This window comes from Micromys minutus (genome assembly GCF_963924665.1).
Source record: "Micromys minutus genome assembly, chromosome: 10".
In the NCBI taxonomy this organism is placed as follows: Eukaryota; Metazoa; Chordata; class Mammalia; order Rodentia; family Muridae; genus Micromys; species Micromys minutus.
Window position 1 is genome coordinate 55,805,412 of NC_137979.1, and position 12,135 is coordinate 55,817,546.

Sequence of the window (12,135 nt, forward strand, 5' to 3'; positions counted from 1 at the left end):
TAGGTGTTAAAGGGTCAGTGATTGAATCTGAAATTTTAAAAAGGCAATGCTAATTATTCTTAGGCCCAGATGCAATCAAGGGAAATTATGCTGCTGTGCTATATGATTAGGTGACTTTGATAATTAAGATTTATCAAATGGGGCCGGAGAGATGTCTCAGTAGTTAGAGTATGAGCTGCTCTTGCAGAGGACCCAGGTTCAGTGCCCAGCACCCTCATGGTAGCTCACAATCATCTATAACTCCAAGTCAGAGAGTCTGATGCTTTCTCCTGACCTCCAATGGTGTTGCAAATGTGCAACGCACAAACATACATGCAGACAAAATGCCACACATTAAATAAAAGTAACTTTCCTTTTGAAAAATAATTAAGCAAGGTGCTGAAGAGACGGCTCAGTGGTTAAGAGTATTTGTCCTACCAGCATGGAAATTCCAGTTCCAATTTCCCAGGAACCATATAATAAAATTAGATATGGCTAGATATGGTTCAGCAATTTGAAGACATAGATGGAGGGACTCAGAGAAATGTCTGGCCATCCATCCTAACCAAGCCTACACAATGGTCTTCCAGTTCCATACGAGACTGTCTCAGGCAATAGGATGGGAATGATAGAGGAAGAGAGCCCAAATCCTATTTGGTTTCTACTCATGATTGCTATTGTACATGGAACACACACACACACACACACACACACACACACAAACCAGAGATTATCAAGTAAACTACACATTAACCAGTGTATGCGTGTAACCAAATGAACTAAGAGAGATTACCTGTCATGTAAGAGATCAAAGAGACTCTGTTCATTATCCTCTGAGTTGTTGGGGTGACAGGTGTATACGCAATCGTAAAGGTGGAGTCGTTAAATGAATCAACACGTCCCAGGTCCACATCAGGCAGTGACGAAAAATCATAAAATTTATGCAATTCAAAAAATAGAGATAAGCTAAATAGTATAAATGCGGTGTACAGAAATTCCTAAAAGGCCAGGTAAAAGAAACAAAGACAACTGTAATTTCTAATTAGTCAAACACAATCACAGTTTTTCTATATATCTATAACATTTGTTGATGAATTTTCAAGTTTCTCTGTATCCTAGGATATATCTGGGAGGGGCATTAACATTCCTTCTACAAAAAGTAAGCATTCCCTCTAATTCTCAAGACTTATTAATTTTTCAAATAGTATCTTGCGATCTACCCTAAGCTGATTTTTGATTTGTGTTCCTCATGCCTCAGCCTCCAAAGAGGACAAATATGGCCACTATACCTGGCCTCCTCTGGGAAATTTTGGAAGTAAAATTTACTGCTGTAGTGAGGAGATGGACTGAACTGTAAATGTGCAGTAGTAGTAGGCTGTGTCAGGGAGCAGGCTCCCTCCAGACCTCAGTCCGGGTTTGTTTCAAGAATCAGTGGATGGAGATAGCTCTAAGACATATTAATAATAATTATTATCTTGGTGTTGATAGTTCAATGAGAATTACTATTTTGGTCATATTTTGAACTGCAGGATAGAAAACTCAATGAAAAACCCAGGACCTCAGATTACTACACCGGGGCTGAAGAGATGGCTCAATGGCTAAGAGCCTTGACTGCTCTTCCGGAGGTAGTGAGTTCAATCCCCAGGGACCACATGGTGGCTCCCAACCATCTGTAATGGGATTTTTTGTCCACTACTGCCATGTAGGTGTACATGCAGAAAGAGCACTTCTATGTAAAATAAATAAATCACTCTTAGAGAGAAAGAAAGACAGAGAGAGATCACTTCAAAAGTAAAGCCATTAATTAGCTCTGCCATCACAGTATACGTCCCCATTAATACTCCTCGTTTCTTTGATCTGCTAGTATCTTAATTTTAGAGGACAAAGCAGTCTTGAAATGGCTTTGTAAGATTGTAAGGTAATTATTATAGTTTCGTGTTGCCCTCTGTTATGCTGCCCCTAACGAATGGCCTCCTCCTTCTGTGTGGAGGCATGATTTCCTTTTCCAGGGATGTCTCCAGTCAGTCCTTGCATACAGGAAATGTACTACACCCTCACACACAGGAAGCTGTGCAGACCCCGAGTCATACCAAAAACGTGTCTCTTTTCAGTCTCTTTTTTCTGAGAAGATTCTTGCACAGTAAGGCCCATGTTTGCTGGCACACGTTTATCTCTCTCGTTACCATCGTGGTCTGCTTAGTAGGAGAAAAAGGAAAGGGTCAACAGGTGCTAAGATTGTAAGAGGAAATGTGCACATGTCAGATCTCGATTGCCCTTTATTCCAGAGGAAGCGCTTGGATTCTAGAGTTTATAGTTTATCAACTGGGTTTCTCTTCTATTTCCTTCCCATCTCCTCTTCTCACTCCCAGACTCCAACAGTGTATTCCCTTAAACAACACTCATCATAGATACATTAAAATTCTAATGTGTACAACACATAGCTATTTAAACATACAGGAGAAGGGGGAGAGAAGAATTTAGGCATGGATGATGTCCTTTATATATAATTTATAAATCAACATCTCTTGTACAATGTAATGGGTATATGAATTCAATGTGAGAAAAATACCATATTTTGCTTTCCCTGGGAGAAAAACAATCTGTGCAAACAGTGAGTTGCTTAAGTAGTAAACATACCAGGATTTTAGATCTGAACAGTTTCTTTTCTCACACAACAAAGACGGTGGGATCATGAACAGTATTGGCACCCTTTGCAAATATGGAAGGCTAGGTCTACAAGAGTTGAAAGTCGTGGATGACTTAGTCCACCTTAACCTCTTAATCCTTTTTATCATGGCAAGGAAATAAAGTGGAGAATCTGGGAAGTGTCCATAGCAATATTTAACATTTTGTTTTGGTTTGTTGATTTGTTTGTTTGTTTTGTAGCATAACTCTATTCGTTAGATTTTCTTTTTAAGTAGTGGTCTTCAGAGAGGACATAAAACATTCTTCCCCCAACAAATAGCTTGAGAGATTCTTCTGAAGACTGACTTGGAAGGATAAGGCTCTGTCTAATGCTGAGAGCCAGCTAAAGATGAGCTAAAGTGTGTTGGAAGACACCATGGGGATTTGGATTGAAGGGCATGTCTTGGATCCTAGGCGTATAGCCGCAGTATTTGGCAGGTCTAGTCATCCTGCCCTTTGGAGAGTAGTAACCAAGAATAGAACGTATATGTCGTGTGTGTGTGTGTGTGTGTGTGTGTGTGTGTGTGTGTGTCTGTGTGTGTGTGTGTGTGTGTATGTGTGTGTGTGTGTGTGTGTGTGTGTGTGTGTGTGTATGTGTGTGTGTGTGTGGTGTGCATGGATACATGGAGTTTGTGGATGGGTAGATATTTCTGGTGAGGGTTAGGACATTTAGAGGCACAGAGATGGACGCAGAGATGGAGGCTAGCCCTGGATATCTTTGCCCTGTTTGTGAGCAGTCAAGGAGAGCCCAGGAGCATAGTGGACCCTCTCCAACAGAAACTGCAACTCAGTCTCGGCATGTATCACTTGCAGCAAAGGTGTCCACCGAGTCTGCGGGGAAGATGGAGGCTTTCAGGATTAGGCTGAGGCGTTTATCCAGGCTCTTCAGAGAAACAGTCGAAAAATAAAGCACAACTCTATCAACATCTGGAAACCTAGAGACTTGTTTTAAATGCGAGAGAGGGACAGATGCATGGAGATAGAGGACAATAATCTATGTGCTTTCAGGTTCCTGGACTGTGTGGCCGACTGATTTCATGACAGGTATGCCAGGCAAGTGAGACAGATATAAAACAGCAAAACTGGAAGCCCAGTTGGAGCATCTGCATTTTAAAGCTAATGAGAATCCCATATCTTTGGTGGGCAGAGGACTGTATTTGCAAGGTCCTCTTGTAGTTAAGTGAAGCCCGCTCATGTTAATGAAGGATTATCTTACTGGTGTGGACTGTACTGGTGAATCTAGGAGACGGCTCAACGTTGAGGGAGCTTGCTACCAAGCTGTACTACCTTAGTGTGATTCTCGGGACTCGCATGTTGGAAGGAAAGAGCCAAATTCCAAATGTTGTCTCTGACCTCCACGCATGTATCATGATTCACATGAGCCTCCCTTCCAAAAACCCCACCTCACCTAAAAATAAAAAAAAGATGTTTAAAAAGCCCCTAAAGTTCTCTGATTTAAATGTTAAATGCATTTAGAAATACTTTCACAGCAACATGTAAACTAGCATTTGATCAAACAGCTGTGTTCCACAGTTCAGCCAAGCAGACAAAAGAAATTAACTGTCACAATGTAGGCATTCATTGAGATGTTTTACTCTAGCAGAATATTCCCCAGGAAAGAGAAGTTTCAGAGCCTAGTAAAATATATCCTTCCATACCCCAACCAAGAAAGCACACACAACTCCAGTTTTTCCAGCCTTTCTGGAAGCCACACATTAAAAAAAAAAAAAAAAAAAAAAAAAAAACAAAAACAAACAAAAAAAAAAACAAAGCAGGGTAACTCTTCATTAAGTTCATTAAGACTTGAAATTGTGGAAGGGAAGGGCTTGCTTAGACTGAATTACACAACCAAGTTACTTTAGTGAAAAGTCACTTTTCTGTGAAGCTTGCTAGAGATGTTGCTTCCATTGTGGTCCCCTATGCCGGTCTGTGTCAACTGGCTCTTAGGTTCTAATAACTTGGTAGAAGTGACTTTTTTTTTAACCAACATGTTGCCTAAAACTGGTCCCCCAGGCTGTGATGGGATATTACCACAGAAACACAGAATAGATGTTTTCCTGCATGATGTTATCATCCCATTCATGAGAGAGGTTCCAACAGAGAGCTGCCTATTTCCCCGGGCTAAAAATTCAGGTGAAAAGTCCAGGGGACACTCCCACTGTTGCCACTCACAGCATATCTCCAAAAAGGAAAACAACACATAGCTAGAAAGTAAGGCTTAGAGGCAAGTCTTGGTACAAGAGGATGGAGAAAAGCTATCAGAAAGCCTATGGACTGACAAGTGGAAGGAGGAATGCAGTGCTAGCAAAATAATAATAATAATAAGTCAGGGTGTCTGGGAGTCTCAAGAATTGCTCAGGACAACGTGAACATTCTTAGAAAGATGCACAGCTTGAACCAGCCAAGGGAGCATCCACAGCCCTTTGTAGCCAGAAAAACTGAGACTCACTCTCAGTCTCAGAGTTTCACTGTAACTCAGCCATAAAGAAGCTCGGTAAAATGTCCTCACGCTGCTTTTCCCTCCTTCTCTGGTTCCGAGATACGTGCTTGCTCACATCCAAATAAAACTGAAGGCTTTGCTTCAGCGCGACTGAATATTATTGACGCCATGCCAATGAACAACACCCTGTTTACTGAAACTCCGGCAGACAGCAAAAGATGTGACAACTGAAATAATGCCATTGTACTAAAGTGGCACATGCCTCAAGATGAATCAATACATCATACCCCACAGATAAAAATGTGCAGGAAAGAATCTTACGTTAAAAAACAAAACAAACAAACTACCTATAAGTCTGAGAATGACAGGCTGAGATATGAAAGCATTTCTCTAACAACTTCTTAGGATTAGAGAAAACACATACTGGAACAGTTACTATACAGTTCATACACATGTGCATAGAACAGCAGCTTGGCAGCAAATTCACATTCAGATTCATGCAGGGAAATGTTTCCAGAAGACCTGCTTATGTTTTTCACCTTGACTCACACATTATGGGCACATTCCCATATCTTTACCTAAACCAAGAAATTATGACAATGCCTTTAAACTGCCCACTCCTTCCCCTGTACATCACATGAAAATAAACCCAGAAACACTAAACACACTGTATAAATAAATAATTTCTCCTTAAATTTGTCATTAAGTAAATGAAATATGTCTTATAATAACATAACACCAGCAAAACAGATACAAAAATGAACTTACATTTGGAATGTCTGAAGAAAGTATCTGAGACTTGCTTTACCCCTGTTTCCTCACTCGAAGAAAGTGGGTTGTATTTTTCCCTGGTCTCTGTCCCATCTGCACTGGTATCCTGTTTGCCTGTTTTGAGCAATCCCATTCAGCCTGACTGCTTTTGGAGGAAGATTGTGGTTATAATTTTCTTGGCCTGCTGAGCACTGTATTCACATGACTACTCTTGAACAAATCTCTTTTTATTGACTTCCAGCCAGTTCCCAAAGCAGTGAATGGCCAACCCTACTCATTTGACTAATTATACTGTCAGCAAAATGTGTGTTACTGAGGGAATCCAAATTTGTAACTTTTCTGGGCCCTCCCTCAAAAGAAATTGGCAAATTTCAAAAAAAAAAAAAAAAATCATCCCTTAAAAAGTAAAGCATAAAATGTTCAGAGCTCCGAACTCTGGGCTTATTCTACAATGTTGAGACAGATAGTCTAATTAGGTTTCAAACAGCATAGAAAACAATACCTTGATTTTTTTTCTGTATTATATTTTCTATCCTGTCCACTTCCCTAGCTTCTGGTCTCACTAGCGTCAGCCAATAGGCTCCATCTTTAAAATGGGCTCAACAATATGTGTTGTCTTTTATAAAAAGAAAAAAGGAAGCCAGGAATATGTTTGGTAGAGGCAATTTATGAAGTAGGGGGAAGGGGATGCCTCTGCAGGCCCATGCTGAGGCATCCCTTCCCCCAGAGGTACCAGCCACAGTATAGAATAGAATAGAGTTTATTTAGGGGTATGGGGAGGGAAATTGAGGGAGTGGTGACAGAGAAAGGCAGAAAGAGAGAGACAGAAACAGAGAGAGAGAGAGAGAGAGAGAGAGAGAGAGAGAGAGAGAGAGAGAGAGAGAGAGAGAGAGAGAGAGAGAAACAGACACACGGGGAGGGTAGTGGCTAGTCATGAGCACATTAAGGGGGGATGGGGAGAAAAGGGATGAAGGGGAAAGAGGGTAGGGAAACAAGAGAAGAGGCTGAGGAGGGGCAAGCAACCCCATTTATAGTGAGTCAGGCCCACCTGGCTATTGCCATGTAATTGTGGGATAGAGCTTAGAAGAAATGCTAACATTATGAATCTTGGGATGTATAGTTCTGGACAGCATTCAGCTATGCAAAATCAAAACTAAGGCAACCATAAAAGCACCTTTCCTCTAAGTTGAAACATGTCACAATTTAATAGAGAGGTATTAATAAGGAGAAAGTGTAAGCCACTGTCCCACTAATGTTTAGAAAATTCTATTTTGTTTACATAGCTAGAAAAAAATTAGTTTCCATGTGTCAGTGAACTTTGAAATTACAAGTCTGGCTGGAGAGATGGCTCAGTGGTTAAGAGCACTGACTTCTCTTACAGAGGTCCTGAGTTCAATTCCCAGCAACCACATGGTGGCTCACAACCCTCTGTAATGAGATATGATGCCCTCTTCTGGTGTGTCTGAAGACAGCTACAATGTACTTATACATTACAAATAAATAAATCTTCAAGAAAGAAAGAAAGAAAGGAGTTAGAGAGAGAGAGAGAAAGAGAGAGAGAGAGAGAGACAGAGAGAGAGAGAGGAGGGAAGGAAGGAAGGAAAGAAGGAAGAAAGGACGGAAGGAAGGAAGGAAGAGAAAGAAGATACAAGTCGGCAAAAATTACTTGTGACATAGAATATTCCCTGTAGTCTCCAAGAGGACACAATGCAACCTGTCAATTTTTAACTCATAAACCAACCAAGTGCAGTTGAATCTCGGGGGTTGTTGCCTAATCAGAATTCTGAGATGGCTTCTGTATTGCTGGTTAAAATGCACTAACAAGCTCTGGGGAGGGCTTGTTGCTGTTGTTCAGCAAGAATTTATTCCTGTAGTTTTGTTCTGATCTTAAGCTTCCCTGACAGTATGCTCAAAGAAACAACATTTTTCTTCCACAACTACTGCCACCATCTGAAAAGAGTCTTCATTTCCACTTGGCTACCACATTTGCCTTGTGGAAGGTTTTACTGAGTGACCCTGTTTTGTTGAGGGGTTGGCGTTGGTTTGTTTGAGGTTTTTTTTTTTTTTTTTTTTTTTTGCCCTCCTTTTCCTTCAGAGAATGATTTACAGGTTATTGTGCAATACCACTGGGATTGTCTTGTAAACACTCAAAGAGCAATGAACTACACAAGAAACTGTTATTGCGACATCTACACTACAGTATTTCACACTGACCATTTTTATACAAATTCACTAAGAAAAAAAGTATTAAAAATACCCAGTGTTCTGAGAGCCAAACTCCCAAACTCCTATAATAAGAAAACCTAGATTTTGTTTGTTTGGTTTGGTTTGGTTTTGTATGAAGATGATGACTGTGAAGCCATTGGCTTGACAGAGAACTTGGCCAAGTTCAAAGGTGTCAGCAGTGGCTTTCAACCTTCCTGCTGCCGTGATTCTATCATACAGTCCCTCACATTGTGGTGACCCTCAACCATAAAGTCATTTTCATTGCTACTTCCATAACTGGAATTTTGATACTGCTATTAATCATACTGTAAACATCCGATATGCAGAATATTGGATATACAACTCCTGGGAAACACTGTTTTAAAAGTTTATCAGAGCCCTGGATGAGAAACAGTTATTTCAGGTTTTTAACATGGTCTTTCCTTGCCTGAGTTACTGTTCTGGCCAATGTAATCCTAAGTAATTGTTATAATAAATGATTCTAAGATTTCAATTATCTTGATATCACAAAGCATTTTGTAGAAGTTCAGTTTCCTTCTTGATTGCTCTTCTCCACCCACTCCACTGTGGGATATCAACATTCCTTCTTCCAACATCCCTTAATTTTCAAAGACAAAAAGGGGGCATTATTTTCCTGCTCAGAATCTCAGCAACATCCTTCTTTTCCACTGGTCTTCAGAACTTCTGAAGCAGGAGATTATCTGTCCCCCATGGATGATATTCTTATGACGCTAAGTGTGTCCTACAACATAAGAGATACTACAGAAGGATCACATCACACAGAAGAAGAGACATCTTTTGTGGGCCAATTAATATTTAATTATATTTAACTTCATTTATAATTATGACACTATAGATATTGTATGTTATATATAGTTATATAACTATATATAATTATGGGTAAATAAATATATTTAATTGTTTATTTTGTTACATTTTATTGACAGTTTCATATATGTCTGTGATGAATTTCAATGTGGTGTAGTTCCTATTTTCCTCTCATTTCAATTCCCAACCTTTCTCACTAAAACCCTTCTTTTCAAAAACTACTTCTCCTGCTTTCTTATCTTCTTTTTATGTGTGGATACCATTGAGTTTAATTAAAGATTCTTGCTCAAATGTAGTGGAAAGTTATTTTTCTGGAGCTTGCACAACCTTACAGTGGCTATTCCACTGGAGAAAATAGCACCTCCTCCTCCAACAACCACCAAGTGCTCTGGGAGTTGAGGGCCCTTTTGTAAACCTGAATTGTACAGCACCACATGGGAATAATAAGAATGCATTTCAGTACTGTTACTACCATTTCCTAAAGCAAGCAACTGATTCACAAAAATAACCACATAGTTCTGTGGAATTCTTAGTCTTCTAAATGTTGGTTATGTTGCCATTACTATTCTGTGCCTTTGAGATGAACCTAGTTCTGGAATTCTACGTGGCTCTAGTCTGTTTTTCTTGTTTTCTTTTCTAGAACTATCAGTTATAAATTTGAAATAGCATCACTGCATTGCTACCTTCCTTAGACATCCCAGACTCACTTGACTAAAAATAGCAGCACTGAGAGTAGGCTGGGTATCCTCCTATCAAGAAAATGCCAGGGGCTAGAGTGATAACACAGTCTTAAGAGCACTGACTGCCTTTCCAGAGGAATCAAATTCAACTCCTAGCACATGAAGGCTCGCCTTTGTATATGATTCCAGTCTCTGGGTATTTATTTAATGCCCTCTTCTGGTCTCCACAGGCATTGTATATGTGTGATGTGCAGATATAACAAGCAATCGAAATACCCATAAGATAAACATAAAAGATAAAGAAAATGCCTCACAGACACGCCAATAGTTCCTCAACTGGTTCCCTTGTTCCACATAACTCTAGTCTGTGTCAAGCTGAGAAAGACTAATGAGGACTATTAAGGAGGGGAACATAAAGGAAGGCTTTGGAATGCATGCTACATAAAAATAGAAGAGAGCTGAGGGCTGGGGAGATTGCTCAGTGGTTAGAGCACTGACTGCTTTTCCAAAGGTCCTGAGTTCAATTCCCAGCAACCATATGGCAGCTCGCAACCATCTGGAATCTGATGTCCTCTTCTGGTGTGTCTGACAGCTCCAGTGTATTCATAAAAATAAAATAAATACATCTTTAAAAAAATAGAAGAGGGCTAGTGGGTGAGAAGATGAGCAGCCGGAGTAATACAGGTGAAAAAGAGGGGGGAGGTAGAAACGATAGAGTAGGATCAACAAAAACAGTGTACTGGAAAACAGCACAGTGAAGCCTATTAAAATTTAATTCATGTTTGTTTGTTTATTTGTTCTGAGTGCAGGTGTGTAGACACATGCCTGACATCACATGTATGTGGAAGTCAGAAAACTTTAGGAATAGATCTCTCCTTCCACAATTTGGGTCCCACCCAAGGATCAAACTCTGGGCATCACACTTGACAAGGGGTACCTTTAACAAATTAAGTGCTTTCAGTGCACTGCCTTGTATTGATTAATTTGTTATTTATAAAGCCAGGGACATCAGCAGAGCCAGCAATAATGTCTCTTTTTAAAATGAAAGGCTTGGAGCCTTTGCTCAAGGTGTATTTGAGAATTCTCCTAAGTTGAAGACAGTTGATATACTTATACTATGAAGTTACAACCTTAGCATCAAGGAAATTTTCCATATAACTTTCTGTAAATGTTTGTTTATTTAGTAACGATAATAGTAGTAACAACAAAAAAAAATCCAGGGTATCTGTACTGATGTTACGGTGTATAGGTTGTAGCATTCACAGACTTGGTTAATAAAGACGTACAAAGCCAGTCCTTGTACCCTCCCCTCCCCCAGCCAATCCTCAACTCCCCAAGGCCAGTCCTTGTACCCCCCCAGCCAGTTCTTGTACCTAAGAGTACCTCCCCTTTGCATCATTTTTTTACAAATCAAAATTTCACAAATGTTTCAGATTGGTACGTTAATATGCACACAGTCATCTAATGGTTACAAGTATTTACGTCCACCAGCTTAAAGTCACTTTTGTAGTCACAATGGACAAAACATTTCTCCATAACCCACACTCTGCAAGATGTGGGGAAAAAAGAACCAATGAATGATGAACAGGTCAGGGTGAGTTACAAAACAAGCAAACAACAACAACAACAAAAAAAAAACCTCAACAACAACAAAAATACTGTGGTGCTGAGAAATCAACAAATTCTCTTCTCCCTAAAATCAATATTGTTTAAATTATGCATTTTCTAGACATGGAAGAAAGAAAATAGTTAATGTTTTGAAATTCAGGCAAAGAAAATCAACCCAGCGCTTTAGCATGCTCAGAAGCATCAATAGTATTGCAAATGCAGTTGAAAACTCCACACTGTGTGCAATGAGACTTGACTGAACGTAGTATGGCTGCATGCTCTAACCTCTTCACACATTGGCCATCACGGGGGGAAATAACTGCATGAGTTTCAAAAATACTTAGTGCTACACTGGAGATATGTAAGGCACATTGATGCTTTTTGATTCTGTCTTTAAGAGGGCTGTGAGCTTGACACTACAGGGAGTATTTCAAACTTTAAATCTCTTCCTGTGGGAGGAGCTTCCACTTCATGGAGGAATTGGCTTCCTCATCAAACTCATCCAGCTCCTGCTCCTTGGAGAGCTCCAGGAAGACCTGGAAGAGAGAATCCATAAAGAAAACACAGAATCAGAGGCTCAGCACACCACCTCCTGTAGCTGCAAATGATACCTCCTGTGCCTACATGATCTTCTCTTTTACCCTGTGTATGCATGTATGTAATCACACTCGTGCATGTGACAGTACACCGCATGTCTGTGGAAGCCTGGGGTTGATCTCAGGTGTCCTTTTCAATTTCTCCTTGGACTTTATTTATAGAAGCACAGGCGCTCACCTGAAGCTAGAGCTTCTCCAGTTAGCTAATGGAACTAGACAGCAGCTTACATGCTGTTAGGGCTCTAGGAGTCAGCCATGTTTGCTTGGCTTTGTATGAATTCTAGAGATCCAAACTATATTCCTCACACTTGTTCAGAAAGAG

The 12,135-nt window shown here is 40.1% G+C and overlaps 2 protein-coding genes across 7 annotated transcripts in view; both read right to left on the bottom strand.

Moving 5' to 3' along the window:
- LOC308425845 (ABC-type organic anion transporter ABCA8A) overlaps positions 1–6,008 on the bottom strand; it is a 67,154-nt gene extending 61,146 nt beyond the window's left edge. For 3 of the 5 annotated variants that reach the window (XM_080923420.1, XM_080923419.1, XM_080923416.1), the window contains exons 1-3: positions 5,873–6,008; positions 2,070–2,171; positions 773–977 (exon numbers count right to left, since the gene is read on the bottom strand). In XM_080923420.1, the coding sequence (XP_080779546.1) occupies positions 773–977; positions 2,070–2,165 (301 nt within the window). In that variant the 5' untranslated portion in view covers positions 2,166–2,171; positions 5,873–6,008. Of the gene's footprint in view, positions 1–772; positions 978–2,069; positions 2,175–5,113; positions 5,210–5,872 lie in introns of those variants that run through there. The other 2 variants (XM_080923417.1, XM_080923418.1) reach the window with 2 other exon arrangements.
- Positions 6,009–10,947: 4,939 nt separating this feature from the next.
- The window catches only part of ABCA9 (ATP binding cassette subfamily A member 9), a 62,057-nt gene continuing 60,869 nt past the window's right edge, over positions 10,948–12,135 (bottom strand). For both annotated transcript variants that reach the window (XM_080923428.1, XM_080923427.1), the window contains one exon: positions 10,948–11,753. In XM_080923428.1, the coding sequence (XP_080779554.1) occupies positions 11,655–11,753 (99 nt within the window). In that variant the 3' untranslated portion in view covers positions 10,948–11,654. The remainder of the gene's footprint in view (positions 11,754–12,135) is intronic.